General features: G+C 44.6%; 1 protein-coding gene across 1 annotated transcript in view; it reads right to left on the bottom strand.

Moving 5' to 3' along the window:
- dipk2b (divergent protein kinase domain 2B) overlaps positions 1-21143 on the bottom strand; it is a 41355-nt gene that overhangs the window by 11374 nt on the left and 8838 nt on the right. Inside the window, exons 2-4 of the mRNA XM_028799758.2 lie at positions 20795-21056; positions 18205-18378; positions 11262-11550 (exon numbers count right to left, since the gene is read on the bottom strand). Of these exons, the coding sequence (XP_028655591.2) occupies positions 11262-11550; positions 18205-18378; positions 20795-21056 (725 nt within the window). The remainder of the gene's footprint in view (positions 1-11261; positions 11551-18204; positions 18379-20794; positions 21057-21143) is intronic.

Genomic DNA, 21143 nt, shown 5'->3' with positions numbered 1-21143 from the left:
AATAATTAAACATGTGAGGACACAGTGCCACAGAGCTAGCAAGGAGCTGGCACTCCATTCACGGATTGTTCCTGCCTCGCACTGTATTCTTGCTGGGGCTGGCGCTACACTGGATGGATAGAATAATTAAACGTACCACGAAGATATTTCAATGTTCCTTAAAAGTTTTGAAGAATCTGCGTTCTAAGCTTACAGATGTCTTAATGTCTATTACAGAGCTGATTGTGTGACGATTGGGTATTTGGAGAAAGAAAAGTAAGGACAGGAATTGGGGGTTAGTACATTTGAAAGAGACAGTACTGCTACAATAAAGTATTTCATCGAAAGTCGCAGATGGCACAGCAAGCTTCTGGCATGAGACATTAACAATCACTGTGCCACCGTATTCCCATGTTTAATAACATGCTTTAACTCCTATCATCATGAAAATGATATCATGTATACATCTCAGTATTTTAAATTATTCAGAGAGCTGTAATATCACGAATGTAATGGATTCTGTGTCCTGTCGGAGGAAGAGAAAGTCCGTTTAAGAAGCACATAGTGATTCACACACACAGAGCACATAGAAGATCAAATACAAAACAAAACATTTAACATGCTACTTTAGTTACGATGGGATTTGAGAAACTAGTAAATTAAACAATTTTAAGATGAAGTTTATGATGTTCTACTTTAATGACAAAATAAACTACGTGATTAAAGTGGAAATTTCGACATTAAATTTGACATTTCATGCTTTTTCCCCCCACTGTGTGCGCCTATTTTTTTTCTCTGTACTGCACCTTTGTGAACTTGAGTTTTCAAGTTTCTCTGACACTCTGTCACTCGATCAACTTCCTTTTGTTGTTTATGCCACTGTTTAAACCAACAAATAGTATGTTTTTCCTTGCCTCCACTTGGTATTCGCTGAAATTCTTTTATTCCCCCCCATGCTTTTCCTTTGTCTTTTCACAGAACGCTGAGCTTAAGGGCTATTTATATTGATTTGCATATTCAAAAAGGCGTAATTCTGGGAGGAGTTTGGGGAGTGGCAGCAGGCGCATGCATGTGCATTACTTTTCACACTTACCGGGATTTATGGAGCGGAAGAATGTGGAAATTGGCGAACACACAGATTTATGCATCTGGATTTTTTTTGTGCTTACGCGTTCCGCTTTTGTCCTTGCGCCATGTTTTAGTGTGAATTCTACGCATGGCGTTATGCATGAGGCCCCAGATCTTTTGAGAGTTGCTTTGAGGATCCCATGCTGTCACTCTTCAGAGGAGAGTCAAAGGGAAGCACAACTTGCAATTGACCACCTTAAATACCTTTTCTCATGATTGGACACACCTGTCTATGAAGTTCAAGTCTTTACGAACTAATCTAACCAATTTGGTGTTGCAAGTAATCGGTATTGAGCAGTTACATGCATTCTAAATACTGCTTCACTAAAAATCTTTGTTCGGAAAACATCCCAGTACTCAGATGTTCCTAGGAAATGAAAGACATACCACTGTTATCTTTTTTGTTGAAAGTAAAGTATTATGCAGGCTGAGAGGGGTTCCCAAACTTTTTCATATGACTGTATATATACTGTATATATGTATTTACAGTATATGCGTATCAAACACAGATGCTTTTTGTGCCATTTTGTGGTTGTCCATTCACCTATTGAATGCTCTCGGTCTCTGTCATGAGGTGCTTGCTGTCCTTGTTTTACGGCTGCTCATATCTCAGATACTCCTAAATCTTGACACTATACACACGTTTTCTGCAGTTCCCTCAGTACAGCTAGATGAAGCTCAAACAACAATTCAAGCTCAATGGCCACCAACCCCCTAAGACACCTGGGGTTAATGATCATTGTCTGTCAGAACACAGTAAAATTTATTTTCTAATCATTTTTTTAATTTTTTAATACGTTTTCAGGCTAGCAGTTGGAAAAATGCTGCATATAAGCTTTCTGTGATTGAGATGGCTTTACAGATCAAAATGGGTGGTAGGAAACATGGGCAAGGGCATGTTGTGTGCTGTACAGATTAAGGGTAAAAACCCCACAAACCTTAACATTTACCTATAGTCCCATCACAAAAATATACCTAGGACCTACAGTATTTCTGGACAAAAAAAAAAAAGAAATGTTGAAAGCACTAACAATCAGAGTACACATGCAAGTTCAGGTTCATATAATGCTGTTATATACTGTATAAATATATATGACTGTTAAAATCATGTTTACAAAGGTACGAGTTGGATCTTGGATCGAGACCTTGCCATGGCAGAAGGGCTTGCGCAGTCTAGTGATCCTCGGAGATATGTTTTATCGGGAGCTACAGTACATGCTCCTGATAGGTCTTCCCAAGGCAAACAGGTCTGAGGTGAAGATCCAGACTAACTCGATCCTGAGACCCCACATGGATTTAAATCAAGGATCGGCATTTCCCTTGCCCGGGAAAGGGTACCTAGGGCCCAACCCTGGAGCCAGGCCCGGTGGAGGGCATTGCTGGCGAGCGTCTGATGGATGGACCTTTGACCACGGGGCCCAGCCGGGCTCAGCCCAAAGGAGCAACGTGGTTCCGCTCTCTTGTGGGCCCACCACCTGCAAGAGAGGCCATAGGGGTTGGATGCAGTGTGATATGGGTGGTGGCCGAAGGTAGGAGCCTTGGCGTTCCGACCCTTGGTTACTGAAACTGGCTCTTGGGACATGGAATGTTACCTCTCTGGCGGGGAAGGAGCCTGAACTGGTGCGAGAAGTTGAGAGGTACCGGCTAGATATAGTCTGGCTCACCTCTATGCACAGTCTGGGCTCTGGAACCATTCCTCTTGAGAGAGGTTAGACTTTGTTCCACTCTGGAGTTGCTGTGGGTGAAAGGCGTCAGGCAGGAGTGGACTTGCTTTTAGCCCCCCGACTCAAGGCCTGCACTTTGGGGTACTCCCCATTGGACGAGAGGGTTGCGTTTGAGTTGGGAGAAGGACTCTGACTGTTGTTTGCGCTTATGTGCCAAACGGCAGTTCAGTGTACCCAGCCTTCTTGGAGTCCCTGGAGGAAGCACTGCGAAGCGTAGCTCCTGGGGATTCTATCTTCCTGTTGGGAGACTTAAACGCTCATGTCGGCAACAACAGTGAAACCTGGAGAGGTGTGATTGGGTGGAACGGCCTCCCTTATCTAAACTCGAGTGGTGTTCAGTTGTTGGACTTCTGTGCTGGCCATGGATTGCCCATAACGAACACCGTGTTCGAGCATAAGGGTGTCCATAAGTGCACTTGGCTCCAGGATGCCTGAGGTCACAGCTTGATGATCGACTTCGTAATCGTGTCATTGGATCTGCAATCTTATGTCTTGGACACTCGGGTGAAGAGAGGGGCTGAGCTATCAACTGATCACCACCTGGTGGTAAGTTGGATCAGATGGCAGGAGAGGCTGCCGGACAGACCAGGCAGACCCAAACGTATAGTGAGGGTCTGCTGGGAACGTCTGGCAGAGGAACCGGTCAGAAAGATCTTTAACTGCCACCACCAGCAGAACATCAATCTCATTCCAAGGGAGGCAAAGTTCTTAGCCTCCATTGTCGAAGCAGCAGAACGGAGCTGTGGCCGCAAGGTTGTTGGTGCCTCTCGTGGCGGCAATCCACGAACCCGGTGATGGACACCTAAGGTTCGAGAGGCTGTCAAGTTGAAGAAAGAGCCCTATTGGGTCTGGCTGACCAGTGGGACTCCAGAGGAAGCTGATGGGTAATGGTGGGCCAAGCGTGTGGCGGCATCGGCTGTTGCAGAGGCAAAAACTCGGGCATGGGAGGAGTTTGGGGAAGCTATGGAAAATGACTTTTGGTTGGCACCAAGAAGGTTCTCGCAAACTGTCAAGCGCCTCAGGAGGGGAAAGCGGTGCTCCACCAACACTGTGTACAGTGGAGATGGGGCCCTGCTGACTTCAACTGCAGACGTTATTGACCAGTGGAAGGAATACTTCGAGGATCTTCTCATTCCCACCAGCATGTCTTCCTTAGAGGAAGCAGAGCTGGAGGACTCCGGGGGGGCCCGTCCATTCCAGGGGCCAAGGTCACCGAGGTAGTTAAAAAGCTCCGAGGTGGCGGGGCCCCTGGGGTGGACAAGGTCCACCCTGGGTTCCTCAAGGGTCTGCATGTTGTGGAGCTGTCCTGGTTGACACGTCTCTGCAGCATCGCATGGACATCGGGGGCAGTTCCTCTAGATTGGCAAACTGGGTTGGTGGTCCTCCTTTTTAAGAAGGGTGACTGGAGGATGTGCTCCAACTATAGGGGGATCACACTCCTCAGCCTCCCCGGTAAGGCCCTAATCTCGGATTCAAGAGGAACAATGCGGATTCCGTCCCGGCCGTGGAACACTGAACCAGCTCTACACCATGGCCAGGATCCTGGAGGGGGCATGGGAGTTTGCCCAACCAGTCCACATGTGTTTTGTGGATTTGGAGAAGGCAATCGACCGTGTCCCTCGAAGCATCCTGTGGGGTGTGCTCCAAGAGTACGGGGTACAAGGCTCGTTGTTACGAGCCATTCAGTCCCTGTACAGGAGGAGCAGGAGCTTGGTCCGCATTGCCGGTGATAAGTCGAACTCGTTTCCTGTTGAGGTTGGACTCCACCAGGGCTGCCCTTTGTCACCGATACTGTTCATAAGTTTTATGGACAAAATTTCTAGGCTCAGTCAAGGAGGGGAGGGGTTCTGGTTCGGTGACCTCAGAATCTCATCTCTGCTATTTGCGGATGACGTGGTTCTGTTGGCTTCATCAGACAGTGACCTCCAGCTCTCACTAGAGCAGTTCACAGCTGAGTGCGAAGCAGCGGGGATGAGAGTCAGCACCTCTAAATCTGAGCCATGGTTCTCAGCCGGAAAAGGGTGGAATGCTCTCTCCGGGTTGGGAACACAGTACTGCCTCAAGTGGAAGAGTTCAAGTACCTCGGGGGTCTTGTTCATGAGTGAGGGAAGAATGGAGCGGGAGGTTGACAGACGAATCGGTGCGGCATCCACAGTAATGTGGGCTCTGGAACGGTCCGTCATGGTGAAGAGAGAGCTGAGCCAAAAGGCGAGGCTGTTGATTTACTGGTCGATCTACGTTCCTACCCTCACCTATGACCACGAGCTTTGGGTAGTGACCGAAAGAGCAAGATCATGGATGCAAGCAGCTGAAAGGAATTTTCTCCACAGGGTGGCTGGACTTTCCCTTAGAGATAGGGTGAGGAGTTCAGTTATCCGGGAGAGACTCAGAGTAGAGTTGCTGCTCCTACACATTGAGAGGAGCCAGTTGAGGTGGTTCGGGCATCTGGTCAGGATGCCTCCCTAGAGGGGGTATCCAGGCATGTCCCACTGGGAGAAGGCCATGGGGCAGACTCAGGACACGCTGGAGGGATTATATCTCCTGGCTTGCCTGGGAATGCCTTGGGGTCTCCCCAGAGGAGCTGGAGGAGGTGGCCAGGGAGAGGGAGGTCTGGGCTTCCCTGCTTAGGCTGCTGCCCCTGCAACCCGACTTCGGATAAAGCGGTGGACAATGGATGGATGGATGGATGGAGTTTGGGGAACACACACAAGATCATGTCACATTATATGAAGTTTTCAGCAATCTTCAGTCAAGGCCTTCATTTACATAATCTTAGCAAGTCGAAGGCAATCAGCAGCACGCCCATGCGAAGTTCAATTGTGCATTGTGACATACCCAATACCTCTCTCTCCAACCAATCCGGGAGAGCTGACAACTAATAAATGCTCATCGGAAAAAGTACAATGCATATAATATAGTGTTGAGGAAGAAGAAACACTGATGTTTTGGACCTCACATATAAGAGGCTCGCCTGTCTCAAGTTTTGCGTACAACAGAATGGAAAAAGAAAAGAAAGGGCTGAGACTGTGGCTGAACTTTCCGTATGTGTTAAACCTTTATACAACACCAGCTCAGTCAGGCAAAAAGCTATATCCACCGTGCTGGAAAGGCTTAGTGACTTTCAATCATGTAAATTGACATGGTCTTGTGATGAGATCAAGAAGTAGCAGTTGGCAAGTCTGACACACTCAATGACTAAAAGTGATCAGTGTATAGAACAAAAACAGCATTAAAGTCCAAGTTAATAAGAACAATTAAACTGTCAAATCTACAAGGCTACGTGACATGCTGTAGGTCAGAAAACGTGCTGCTTCTGTCACACTTAGGTTCAACACGCCATGTGCTACACAAGGAAATGTTATGGTGGGACTGTAGGACAGCAAAGTGTGCAATATAGAAAAAAATATTCCTCCTCTTTATATTTTGTAGTATTGGGGTGCTTCATCTGTTTGTTGTTTGCTTTATTCCAGTTCTTAATTTTGAATTCATAATTTGCATGCCAAATGCACAAATTATCAAAAAATAAAAGCATCTCATAAAGTTGTTAATATTAGGCTTTTGCTAACATTTAACAAATTCCATCCATCCATCGTCCAACCCGCTGAATCCGAACACAGGGTCACGGGGGTCTGCTGGAGCCAATCCCAGCCAACACAGGGCACAAGGCAGGAACCAATCCCGGGCAGGGTGCCAACCCACCACAGGACACACACAAATACACCCACACACCAAGCACACACTAGGGCCAATTTAGAATCGCCAATCCACCTAATCAGCATGCCTTTGGACTGTGGGAGGAAACCGGAGTGCCCGGAGGAAACCCACGCAGACACGGGGACATTTAACAAATTTCATATCTAAATCCCATAAGTCTACAGTTCTACCTGATTGTGATACAAAAACTTCGTAATACCTCTTTGACCATTGTGGTGAAGCATCTCGGGGTCTGTGGCGATGCAGGAGTTTTAAAAATTGTGGTGTTCAGACTTTGTGGGTGCAGGTGTGTGCTGTGCTGAAAGCCGAGCGGCCCAGGAGTGCTTAAGGGCAAAACGGAGGGATTGCTCGTTCACACACAAGCGCGATCAGCCCAGCCATTCCTCGTTCGCAGGTCGTTAGTGAGGGCACTGCCCCCTCAAGCAATAAAAGGGTCTGAGAAGGACAGAAAAAAATGTGTTGAGAATAAAAGGAAATAAAGAAAGAAAGAAAGAAATCGTGGAAGCAAGATCAGTGACAAGAGAGAGATAGAGAGAGAGAGAGGACAGAATCGAGTGGGAGCCGTTGTGATAGGAAGGTGACAAAGCTGTTGGTTAGCCCCTCAGAGAGGTGTAGTGTGAGGCGCTCCAGGGGTGGACCCCAGCTAAACTGCAGAGATTAGGAGCAATCGTGTGCTCCAAGTGAACCTGTAGACGACGAGGGAGTTGGGCTCTGCACATCCTGGCAGATGTCGACTGAAGGTGGTTAGGACGGGAGTCATGTGTGGGCCGTGTCTGCCGGTGTCTCAGCCCGGGGAGATGGGTGAGGAGCACCTTGGAAGGCCAATTCAGACTTGGGTTTTATTGGATTTATTTATTGCTTTTATCCTCACTATACTATTTTTATGGATTATTTATTAATGACTTTCTACAGCACATTTTGCTGTCTTTGCTTTTAATAAGCGCCCTTTGCACTTCTACACCATCACTTGTTTGTAGTGTGTCCTCATTCGCCATCTCGGTTCATGACTGTCATTGTCCAGGGAGATAAGATGCCAGTCAGCAGGCACCATGGGGCATCACAACCATAGATAATTACTAAAACTGAAACTAATATGAATGTAAAAAAAAAGTAGTAATGTCTATGTGAAATAAAAGTTAAACTAAAAATACATTTTGAAGAAGAACTAAAACTAAAGTAATTTCCAAGTAAGAACTGAAATAAAAGCTAGTATAAAATAGTGAAACTATAACAGCCTTGACTCCACGTTCTTATCAGTTCACTTCAGCTCCTGGGTCAAGACTTTAGACGTGTAAGAAACTGGAATTGAAGTGAATCCCTGGGGGTTTTCTTGTGTAGCTCTTTCAAATGAAAGGCCGAAAAAGTCCAAACCCTGTTCTGTCCTAATGAAAGGCAGCATTCGTGTGCCCTGTTTAAGTTTTGTTCATTTCACAGCAGGCGCTCAAAACGTTAAGCAGTTCTCTTCCCTGATCATCTACTCTTGAGTTGTAAGTCAGGACTCGCAGTCTACGAGGGAAGCTTGTGAGCTGCCGGATGCTGCCCCCCAAGCCCTGGGGGCTTTCTTGTTTCACTAGAGTTTGCAGTTCCATGTCAGTTTTAATCTCTCAGTTTCACATTCCCTTTCTCTTGAGGTCAGTAAGTGACTGAAGCTATTTGAGGATATCTGGTGCTCCCTGCGCCACATCTCAAAGGTGTTTGTCACATCAACTGCCAGCTCCTCATTCACGTTACATGAGTGTAGAGGGCACTGCCACGGACTGGTGCCACGTCCAGGTTTGGTTCCAGCCTTGTGTCTGATGCTGATAGAACAGGCATCCATGATCCTGAAGTGAATCGAGCGACTTTGAGAATGTTGTGTTATCTGATGGACTCATGGGAGTGGGCTAATCTGCCTAGGAAAGGCACCTCCAGTGGAAACTCCATGTCACAGTACAACCTGGAGTCACCGATGGACATTGTGTTCTTGTGAAGGCACAGAGCAGTCATGAAACCTGAGCAGTTAAACTTTTGTTATCACATCGTTACGGCAATAAGATGTTGTTGGTTCATTTCAAAGATATAAAAGTAACATTTTGCACAACATGAAACATATACGCTTTTCCTAAATTTAAAAGTAACAATAAATAAAGTTAGCTATGTTTTATGGTGCTTGATTGCAAACAGTAGATTTAGAAAGGATCCTCTCACTGTCTTCACACTTTATCGTGGTAAAATTTGCCACTTTTCTACTCTCAATAACCTATAATGACAAAATGGAAATGTGTTTTAAGAAAGATTGACAAATTTATTAAAAATCAAAAACTGAAGTCTCTCCTTTATAGAAGTATTCCGACCAGGGCTGCACTTAGAACGCTTAGGCCGGTGGGGCAGTTAATGGTGCGATCGCAGAACGGCAGGGCAGGGGTCCCCATTGATGTTCACAGGAACTCAATTCAAACATGGAGGTGAGGGGCCGTCACAATTCCCATGATACAAGCTTGCAGCATGATACAGCGGAGCATAGCCCCCCTCTAGTTCTGGTCTGTTTTCAGTCCCTTCATTCAGTACCTTGTGGAAGCCTCTTTGGCAGTAATTACAGCTTTGAATCTTCTTGGGGAAAGTGTCTCACTCTTCCTGGGAGATCCTCTCAATCGTTAGACCATTAGATCTAATGGGAAGTGTCTGTAAACTGTCATCTTCACATCTCTCCACTTATGTTCTAGTTTGGATTTTGTCTCGACCACTCGACAGCGTATCGCAAAGCCACACCAGCTTTATCTTGGCTGTATGCTTCTGGTCATTGTCAAGCTGAAAGGTGAACGATTGAGGTCACTCTGTAGCAGGACTTCTCTGTGTTTGACTACATTCATTATTGCCTCACTTTCAGACTGGCAGGTGATGAGCAGTGCCATGTCTTCACCAGTCTGAGTTCAGCCCAAAGAGTTCAGTTTTTTGTCTCCTCAGATGACCAGAGTCCTTTAAATGCCATTTTCTCTGTCATACTGTATATAGTAAAGTGACTCTACCATAAATGCTTTGCTGAGCTGCTGAGATGGTTGTCCTTTCATCAGGGTCTCCCATCTCTGCAGAGGACTTGTGAAGCGTTTTTAGAGTGACTTTTGGGTTCTTGGCCACCTACCTAACCAAGGCCATTCTTGTCTGGTCTGTCAGTTTGGCCAGATAACCAACTCTAGGAAGACTTCTGGTAGCTATAAACTTCTTCCATTTCACAATTATTGGGGCCACTGTGTTGCTGGGAACACTCAAAGCTTTAGAAATGGTTTGATATCCTCACCCTGATCTACAGTATGCCTCATCACAGTTTGATCGCACAGACTTCCTGGGCTTGGTGTTAGCCCTGACATCCTGTGTGAACTGAGGGACCTATGTGCCTTTCTTTAATTCACCCCATTCGAATTGTTACAGATGGACTCCATTCAGGTTGTAGACACATCTCAAGGGGGAAGCACCTGACCACAATTTGGAGTGCCACAGCAAAGAGTCTGAATACTTATATAAATGAGATGTTTCAGTTTTTAATTTTTAAATACATTTGCAAACCTCTCTGAAAGCGTGTTTCTCATTATGGGTTACTGAGTGTAGGCCTCCTCCTTCTTTCGGCTGCTGCTATTAGGGGTTGCCACAGCGGATCATCTTCTTCCATATCTTTCTGTCCACTGCATCTTGTTCTGTCACACCCATCCCCTTCATGTCCTTTCCCACCACATCCATAAACCTTCGCTTAGGCCTTCCTCTTTTCCTCTTCCCTGGCAGCTCTACCCTTAGCATCCTTCTCCCAATATACCCAGCATCTCTCCTCTGCACATGTCCAGACCAACGCAATCTTGCCTCTCTGACTTTGTCTCCCAACCGTCCAACGTGAGCTGACCCTCTAATGTACTCATTTCTAATGCTATCCATCCTCATCACACCCAGTGCAAATCTTAGCATCTTTAACTCTGCCACCTCCAGCTCTGTCTCCTGCTTTATGGTCAGTGCCACCGTCTCCAACCCATATTACATAGCTGGTCTCACTACCGTCCTGTAGACCTTCCCTTTCACTCTTGCTGATACCCATCTATCACAAATTACTCCTGACGCTCTTCTCCACCCATTCCACCCTGCCTGCACTCTCTTTTTCACCTCTCTTCCACAATCCCCATTACTCTGTACTGTTGATCCCAAGTATTTAAACTCATCCACCTTCGCCAACTCTACTCCTTGCATCCTCACCATTCCACTGACCTCCCTCTCATTTACACACATGCATTCTGTCTTGTTCCTACTGACCTTCATTCCTCTCCTCTCTAGAGCACATCTCCACCTCTCCAGGGTCTCCTCAATCTGCTCCCTACTCTCGCTACAGATCACAATGTCATTAGCAAACATCATAGTCCACAGGGAAGGGTCTGAATGCTTTCTGAATCCTGCACTGGCCTGTTTCTGTGACCAGTACTCTGGTAAGTCTGGTGACAGTTGAGAGCCTGTAGCTCAGAATGCCTCAGCAAATGTGGGGATGCTGCTGTGCATTTATATGAAGTAAAGGCTCCCTGCAGAAGTCTCATAATACTATTCATGATGTGGAGCAAATGGCAAGGGATTCATTTTTCAGGTGTTATTTATCGGAATGGATGGTTTTATAGGTCTGTTTTAGAAACATCTGAGTTTATTGCTCTTAACTACTTTGATTCCTAGCGTTAAATAACAGTGACTACAAAATAGAAGCCAAATGCCTACCTTCCTGCTTGTCGATGACTCCTATGGTGCTGGCATCTGTGATGAACAGACGGCCGTCCTCGAAAGTGCCAAACATGTCAGCACTGATGGTCGTGTAGTACAAGAGGTAGCTGAGCCCGTTTTCCCTCAGGAATTCCGTGATGCGCAGGAGCTGATAGGCCAAGTCTGCCACTGTCTCCAGGGGAGCACCATAGTACTTCCGGAGGGGCTCCGTTCCGGCTGTCACCATCATTCTCCCACAGGATCCATGATACCTGGGGAAGGGCCAGCCTTCTTTCCCAGGAAATATCTTAAAAAGACACGACAAAGGAAATTGTTGAGTTTGTTCAGAGCCTAGTAAATTACTGAAGCAAGGAATTCGTATTTTTCATTTGATATTTCCTATTTTTATTGCAGGCTTTATAAGAGACAGTCTAAAGCACTGAAGGAAACTCACCTTTCTCTTTAATCCCTAATGTTTTTGCTGCACAATAATAAGAAATATTTGAATTAAAATTTCTTTTTAACTTTAAACCAATTTTAATAGCATAATAATTTACAGTCATCGGCGGCACCAAAGTTTAATTGATATTCAATACGTCGCCATGGTCAGTGTATTCAAAAAGCTTTTTGCTCAACCTGCTTTTGAAATAATTTTCTTTCATATACAAGAAATATATTTATTTCCACTGATTATTATAAGTTATTTTGCTTGAATTACCTTTTTGTAGGGTGACCAAGCGTCCTCTTTTGCCCGGACATGTCCGGGGCGTCCTGGCGGGTTTTATAAATTCACGAAAATGTCCGGTTTTTCATAGGACCATTACGCATGTACGTAAATTGACTGGCATTTTGCACACAATGCTAGGGTACTACTTTTTTGCGTGACGTAATTACCGGGAGGCTGCCTTGTGGGCAGGTCTGCGCCGCGCGCGCAGACACACAGACACAGACAGGGATCAGAGCAGAGAGCGGAGCAGTATAGCAGGGAAAATGCCGAAGCGTAAGTGCAGCTTCACTGATGAACTGCAAAGAAAATTTCTCACATACCGTCCCGGTCGGGACAAGTGGGAGGCGGAGTGCACCGTGTGCAAAGCCGGTACATATGTCTCGGTATCCAATAAAGGTGCTGGGGATCTGAAAGCCCACATGGACACCGAGAAACATAAAAAAGCTGTGCGAGGTGAGACTAGTTCATCTGCAAAGTTGACAGAGTTTTTTGTCAGACCAGGAAAAACAGAGGATGATGTAAATGCAGCAGAAGGTGCAATGGCTTTTCATACAGTGAAACATCACAACAGTTACAGGTCCATGGATTGCACCAGTACTTTGCTTAAAAAGGCATTTCCTGACTCTGACATTGCAAAAAAGTTTAGTAGTGCTCGCACCAAGACCGAAGCCATCGTCAATGGTGCTATAGCCCCCCACTCTGTTGAAATCACTCATGAAGCACTCAAAGAAATCCAGTACTGTGGTGTTTCCACAGACGGGAGTAACCACGGAGCAGTGAAAATATTCCCAGTCATAATCCAGTATTTTGACTGGAAGAAGGGTGGCGTGCAAACAAAATTGATTGAAGTTAAAGACATACCCAATGAGACAGCAGAGACCATTGCAAAATATCTCACAGAAACCCTGGCAAAAAACAATCTGTCGGAAAAATGCATTGCATTTACAGGAGACAATTGCAACACAAATTTTGGAGGAATCCGACGTGATGAAGCTGGAAAGAATGTGTTTGCAAATTTGAAGAGTTTGCTGCAAAACAAGACTCTGATCGGTGTGGGTTGCCCAGCACACATATTGAATAATTGTGCACACCATGGGGCAGGCACAATAGAAATTGACATTGAGAATATCATATTCAAAATCTACCAGTACTTTCACATTTACACTGTGCGCACTGAGAGCCTGAAGGAGTATTGTGATTTTGTTGAGATTGATTACAGAAGGATGCTCTCTCACAGCAAGACAAGGTGGTTGTCATTGTTCCCAAGCATTGAGAGGATGTTACAGATGTTTCCAGCTTTAAAGGCATATTTTCTGTCTCAGCAAAAGCCACCCATAGCACTCAAGAGTTTTTTTGAAAATGATTTTGCTGAAATCTACCTTTGGCACATGCACACACTCATGTCTGTGTTCCACACCCACATTCAAGAAATGGAACAGGAGAACATGTCCATTATGGAAGTGAAGAAGATATTAAACAATATACATACCATTCTTCTTCAACGCAAGAGCAACAACTTCATCTCCCTTAAAGTTAAGGGACTACTGGCACAGAAGCGCAAAGATGGACTTGACAAAGGCTGTGACCAGTTCTGTGCAGATGTGCATGGCATGTACAGTGCATGTCTGGAGTATCTGGAGAAGTGGATGACTCCTATGGAAGAGTTCTCAACATTCATGTGGATGGATCTGAGTGAGCCACCAAACTGGAATGATGTGGAGGCATGCATCAATTACCTTGGAGAGAAGGGGGTGGCAGTTGATGATGTTAAATGTTTTGACCAGGTCACCAATCTGAGGAAATTCACAGAAACGTGCAACCATGATGAGGAGTTCAGTGGCCTGCAGGTACACCAGAAGTGGACCAAATATTTTGAAAAGGCAAAAAGCATTGCATGTTACTCAGAGCTACTGACAATTGCACAGTTTGTCTTTGCACTTCCCTCTCACAATGCAAATGTTGAGAGGGTTTTTTTCACTACTGCAAAGCCAGTGGACCAAGGAGAGGAACCAGCTCTCCGTAGAGTCACTAAAGGGGATTCTACTAGTTCAGTACAACTTCAAAGACATGTCTTGCAAAGACTTTCATGCTTATTTGTTAAGCTATCGAAAACTGCTAGGAAAGATCAGCTCTACAGCAAAATATGGATGGGCTGACAAGGAGGATGAAGAAGAGAAGCAGGATGAAGAAGAAAACTAAAGATAAAAAGTCTAGATTCTTTTTGTTTAAGTTTTTTTGTCTTTGTGAGACTCTTCTGTTATTTATTTTATTACATTTAAGAGATATATTGTTGAAGCTGGAACAGAATAGTTCATATTTAGAACAATATTTAATTATTTATTTGAAGAGTCTAAGAGAGCTATTATTTGTTATAAGTTTTTACAGATTTCATTTTATTTTATTACAGAGGTTAATTCTGCACCATTGAAGTATAATAAATAATGTTCTTCAACCACCAAGAAGCTTGTCTGAATTCGTCTGGAGGCCGTGCCGATCGTCCTCTTTTTTGGAAATCAAAATATGGTCACCCTACTTTTTGTTATACATTTCTTTTCCTTATCCTGCTGTTTCAGTGAAAAAATGTTTTTCTGGGGCTCTGTCTGGAGAAATGCTCAGAAAAGTTCTTTATTCCATGAGATTTCTAATGACAGACTGGTGAATCCTTTAGGGAAGTACGTATTGGTTTACTGTACCAAAATATACTGTCTTAAAGTTATAAACCTGACATTCTGGAGCACCACTGCTGGCACACTCGGCCCTCCGACTTTCCAATTGCAGCCTTCCATAACTCTCTAACCTCCAAACTTCTGTACGCTCCAGAAGCATCTGGAGAAGATAACAGCCAGAGAGCACCTCAGGTACCGGAGATAGTGTGAGAGCTGCGTTCATCCTGCACAACTCCAGAGAGGTTAACCTGGCAGAGCCCGAGAAGGATTGTATGCTGAATTATTCTTTGTGGTTTGCAATATTGGATTTTTATCAAATTGATTGTCACATTTGATTTTATATGTTATAAGTGTGGAAGCCTCAACAGTGAAAACAAACAGTCCAAGCAATATTGACAAAGTTAGTCGTACAGTTATTGGTTTGCAGCAGCAGCTCTTTGTGACTGAGTTGTGGCACCAACAAATTAGAAAGAACGCTGACTCAGTTCTTTTAGGCAGCAGCTGCCTTCTGTTTTATTTATTGACATCAGGCCCCAGACTGTAGGCTCCTGAGGTTCAAGAACCACAGATTTAAGAACTCTTTTATCCCCAGAGCTAGAAGTGTTTTGGCTTATAGTAATTGTTGAGATCTTCCTGAACTCTGAAACATCATCATATACTGTTAGAGTTCAATATTATCATTTATAAAAATGTTATAAGTGTGTGTACTGAGTAGTATATTGTTGTTTTCTTGTGTCTGTGTAACAGTGTTTGTATTCTCCTGTACTTACCTAAAGACAACAGTACACACAGAAACACTCACAATTACCTGCCGCAGACATAGTCCTATACACTACCCAGAGCTTATCCTGACACAGACATCAAGTGACTTAATGTTCAAAAAAAATGAACAGCAAGGCATACAAAAGCCCACCTGCCCTCTTAGGCCTACTTTTGCGTATTGCATGGCCCTGTTTATATTAGAGGTAGTACCCCCGATGCCATCTAGGGCCAAGAGCAGTGTTTCTTGACCACTGGGCCACAACGATCGCACTTGAAACATCTTGATGTTCTCAGTTCACAATGGGACACCAAGCCCTGACTTTCTTGATCCTGCTCAGTTCACCAATGAGATCATAAAGATGTTACAACAGAAACACTAGAAAGGTTGAGAAACTCTGAATGAGGGAACATTTAGCTGGTGCGGTTCCCTCATTGCCCTTTGTTGGTATGTCCTAGCAGTATCCTCTTCATCATCCAGCATTTCAGATTGAGTACAAATCCAATGTTGACCTCCTCTCTCTTGTGATTCTTTTTCTATCTAGCAATTCTTTGCTTGACGACTCTTCTTCTAATTGCTTTTAATGTGGGAGTTTAGTTTTTGTGACATGTGTGTTTGCACCAAAGAGGATCAGATCTGGGCCTGAGAAGAATCCATTCAGCGCAGACAGAAGTTCCACAGCGCCACTTAGTTTGACAGGAGAGTCACTCGACACCACAAAGGTAGAAGTACAACCTGCTAAAGGTATGCTCCAGAACGTGGGCCGCCCAGCAGTGTGGTGGGGTGAGGTGTAGTAGTACTACTACTACTAATAATAATAATAGCTAATTACATTTATTTAGCGCTTTTCTCATTACTTAAATGATTTAGGGGAACCACTTCCACCACTACCTATGTGTAGCACCCACCTGGTTGGTGCTGTGCCAGTACACTCGCCACACATTAGCCACTAGGTGGTGAAGCAGTAAGTGAGATAGTTAGCTAATAAGGATAAGGGACAGGGGAGGATTACTGAGGTCGTGATTGGCAGTTTAGCCTGGAGATTGGGATGCACCCTCGTCTTTACAAAGGATGTCAAAGGGATCTTTAGGACCACAGAGAGCCAGGACCTTGTTTTCACATTTCATCAGAAGGGTGGCACCACTTTTACAGTGCAGTGTCCTCGTCATTGAATTGGGGTATTGGGATCCACACACAGACCACAGGGCCTCACCAACACCTCTTTCAGAAGCAACCCAAGCTTTACTAGGTGGTCTCCCATCCAAGTACTGGCTGGGCCTGAACATAAGGTGGGTGACCTGTTCTGAAGTGCAGGTGGTATGGTACGATATGGCATACACAGAGATTGCTGTAGAACTCCCTACTACAGAAGGTAATTGTCAGAAGCCTGAGATCGGTCTAGTAACGTCTCACAAGACATTACAATACCCCCCTGGTAAGAGAGAGTCCCGGCTAAGAAGGTAGGACTATGTGAAGAAGTCATCCGTGGGAAATCGGCCTCTATATCACATATGTTCCTTTTTAAATTCAACGCTGTCTACTCCTCAGGCCCTGATTGTTTCTTCAGTGAGTAATCGTTCAAAGTTGCTTTAAAATTGCTAAGAAATCACCACTCGGTATTGGCATCGAAGCATAAGACCGCAGCGGCCTTGTCCTGTTATAGACTTGAATAAATGCAAATGTCCCCTGATAAGAAACAGGGAAAGTTACTAATCGCTCTGCACACTCTCAAACACTTCCTCCTTTATTATTCTCTTTCCACTGGTAGACTCAGTATGCACTATTAAAATGCTTTATTCTGTTTCCTTGTGGATTATCATATACTCACTTTTCTATTTCCCCTTTGTTTCCTTTACATTTCTCTTATCGTGCATTGATACACTACAACAAAGAAGGCACATAGTGCTGAATGTTGATCAGGCATTGCAAATTTAGTGACCACATGCAGGTGACACTAAGGTTTTGATCTGCCATAATGCAATGTGGTGTCATTTAACGTCATGTGCCCGGAGCTCAATGACGCTCTTACTTGCATGCTTGACTAAAGGCACAGCACACTCCGCTTTCCACTCCAAGTCACTTAAAATGTTAACAACACACAATACAAGGCCTGGGCTCTGGCTGATTACCCCCAAAGACAGGAGTTTGTGGTCCATGCTGCTCTTCTTTGCCATTTAACTGGCGAATGCTTGGAGAAGGAAAAAACCAGCAGCCCAAATGCCCATGGCTGTCGTGCCTTGGTGTCAGTTGAGTGACGCCTGCTTAGCACATTCACAGCATTTTTAAAACGCTGGATTCTGTGTTTAGGTGTTTTCTTTACATGGGTGTGTATTTTCCTGGCGGATGATGAATATCTGTCTCGACCCCAAGAATATGTCTGCCCCCCAACACCCACCCATGGCTAAGGCCCCTAGAGTACAGCGACAGCTTGGACATCTTGCGCCACCCACCCGATTTCCTTCCTAAATGTTATCTCTGACATGGTGACCCTCTTTTTTTATTCTTGGCAGTTTTTCTTCTTTGAAATTGATTATATGTTTCAATAGCTGATTTTAAAATGTTTCTATGGTTTAATATTTCACAGATTGCGTGTAATAAAAACAAGGCCAGCAAGCAGAATCTCCTTTTCATTTGATTTGCTGTTTCCACCTTTATTGGGACTGTCTTGTCATGTCAGTTTTGTGGATTTTCTTTGGTACAACATTCATGTAATCGCTTTTCTTGCTTTGTTTTTTTTTTCTTTTTCATTGAGTTGTGTTTTGGTGTTTTGTTGTAAAAACAGTATTTATAAAAAATAAGTTCTGTTACCTGGAGTATAATAGGATGCTGGTTGATGGACAGCGTGTACAGAAGCCTCAGTTTATCCTGCTCTCTAAAATGATTCATTTGAATGCTTCCTGCGTCGGCCACCTCAGCATATCGCCTTATGATCCGGTTCAGGAGCCGCTGTGAAGGACATCTCAGCATGGGGCTGGATAAGCCCTGTGAAAACGGGAAGGAGGACACCAGTGTCAGAATCAGGAGAGGAGAGCGCAGCGCAGCACATCACAAGCAGCTGCCTCAGTTCTGGAGACGGAGCTCGAGCTCTGCTGCCTCTCACAGGCACAGCCAGCCCGGGACCACTCTGAGGCATCTTCTGTGGTCCGCGTAGGACGAGCCAAGCTAATGGAGAGGAAAATTGATTTTATTTCAAGAATTTCTATTTTCACTGTATGGAGTTTGCTTGTGGGCGGCACGGTGTTGCAGTGGTAGCACTGCTGCCTCGCAGTTAGGAGACCCGGGTTCGCTTCCCGGGTCCTCCCTGCGTGGAGTTTGCATGTTCTCCCCTTGTCTGCATGGGTTTCCTCCGGGTGCTCTGGTTTCCTCCCACAGTCCAAAGGTTAGGTGGATTGGCGATTCTAAATTGTCCCTAGTGTGTGCTTGGTGTGTGGGTGTGTTTGTGTGTGTCCTGCGGTGGGTTGGCACCCTGCCCAGGATTGGTTCCTGCCTTGTGCCCTGTGTTGGCTGGGATTGGCTCCAGCAGACCCCCGTGACCCTGTGTACGGATTCAGCGGGTTGGAAAATGAATGGATGGATGGATGGAGTTTGCTTGTTCTCCCCATGGCTGCTGGGTTTTTCTCTGACTTTTCCAGCTTTTCTCTTACATCACAAAGCCATGTGTGTGTGTGTTAGGGACATTTTAAAGTGACCTGTTCATCTTTGGCAGTGGGCCCATCCAGATTTATTTCCAATTTTGCACCCAGTGCAACCTTGAAATCATGTAAACAGGATAAAGAAATGGATGGGCGTGTATTCAATAACTAGCAGTGCTAGTTGTCTAAGATGGGTTGGAATCTAAGTAATCATTGTAGACCTTAGCGTTAATCTTTGCACTGCACAATCTACTGGAATGTATGTAGTAGTAAAATGTCATTCCAACGGATGGTGCATCACATGTAGTTATAAAATGCATTACTACAAATGGTTGTGATGTGCCATCCGTTGGAATGACAAATGCAATACATACGTCTCTGTTATAGGCCATTTGGTATGGGATTCATTAAAGCAGTGTTAATGTCTATGATGTGCCATCTGTTGGAATGACAAATGCAATGCATTTTACCACCATAAATGTTTGTGATGTACCCACTGTTGAAATGATAAATGACATGCACATGTCTCTTATATACCGTTTAGTATGGGATTTGCAAAAGCAGTATTAATGTTTGTGATGCGCCATCTGTTGGAATAAAAATGCAATGCATCTTTCTCTTATATGCCATTTGGTATGGGATTCATAAAAGCAGTGTTAATGTTTGTGACATGCCATCTGTTGGAATGACAAATGTAATGCATTTTATCAGTACAAATGTTTGTGATGTGTCACCACTTGGAATGACAAATGCAATGCATATGTCTCTGTTGTATGCCATTTGGTATGGGATTCGTAAAAGCAGTACAAATGTTTGTGATATGTCACCACTTGGAATAATAAATGCAATGCATATGTCTCTTTTGTATGTAATTTGGTATGGGATTTGCAAAAGCAATATTAATGTTTATGATGTGCCATCTGTTGGAATGACAAATGCAATGCATATGTCACTGTTATATGCCATTTGTTTTGGGATTCATAAAAGCAGTATTAATATTAGCAATGCGCCATCTGTTGGAATGACAAAAGCAATGTATTTTTTATCACTCACAGTTTGTGATGTGCCATCTACGGGAATGACAGACATAGCAAGCAGACAGACACACAGGCGCTTATCCTTTTCTTAAGGTGGATGAGTATATACTGGGTGCAGTGGTGAGTGCTCCTTCACGAGTTTACGTTGTGCACCTGCTGGTTGTCTGTGTGGAGTTGGCATGTTCTTTCCTTGTCCCTGTGGGTTTTCCTTTGGCTAGGCCCATTTCCTGCTCATATTCTCGATGTGTGTTGGGCTAATTGGCCATTTTTGATGTGTGAATGTGTCCTGTCTTGGACTGATGTCTGCCTTGTGCCCCCCTCAATGCTAAATTAGGGTTAAGCATTTGCAAGAATTCTGTGTGTATTTGCTGTAAGGAGGGTGGATTCGATATCCTACATGGGCTGAATGTGAAACATTCAGATGAGCTTCTCTGTGCTTAATTTGGAATATGTCTGGTATGAATGAACGGACGTGTGTGTGTGTGTGTGTGTGTGTGTGTGTGTGTGCACCAAGAGTCCACTTTGATGAAATGGTGTCAAGTACAGCGTCATGCCATCACACCTGAAATAATTGGATGGATGTGGAAAAACCTGGGATGATGTCTGAATTTGGGCGCTGAAGCTTGCTATAAAATGTATTTATTGATTATGGCATCAAATGAATGTCACTGTAACATCACGCCCACTGATCTTGTCCACCATTTTTGCATTTTGGGCAGTGCGGCTGACCTGAATGAGTTCTGGAGTGAGCAGGTTGGAGCCCAGCCACTTCTGGAACCTCTCTGTGCTCTTCAGGATGCTCTCGATGCTGCAGGTGCTCCTATGCGCTGAGCTGCAGATCCTCGTGTCGGAGAGGTCGTGCTTATACTGAGGAAGCAGGCGGGATATGACTATCACCCTCCAGTTGTTGGAATCATCCGTGTAGTTTCCTGCGTAGCTAACCTTGTAGCTGGATGGCAGTTTAAGGTTTGACGACAGCCAGTTCTCAAATCTGAAAAAGAACCAAATGGCTTTCATTGGATTATTTCCTGCCAGGCGAGAGGTAAGTGAAAGAGCAAATGAAAGGAGACATTCTCAT

The sequence above is a fragment of the Erpetoichthys calabaricus genome, chromosome 4 (genome assembly GCF_900747795.2).
Source record: "Erpetoichthys calabaricus chromosome 4, fErpCal1.3, whole genome shotgun sequence".
Lineage (NCBI taxonomy): Eukaryota > Metazoa > Chordata > Cladistia > Polypteriformes > Polypteridae > Erpetoichthys > Erpetoichthys calabaricus.
Note: the sequence above shows the minus strand (reverse complement) of the source record. Positions and strands in the feature narration are given on the sequence as shown.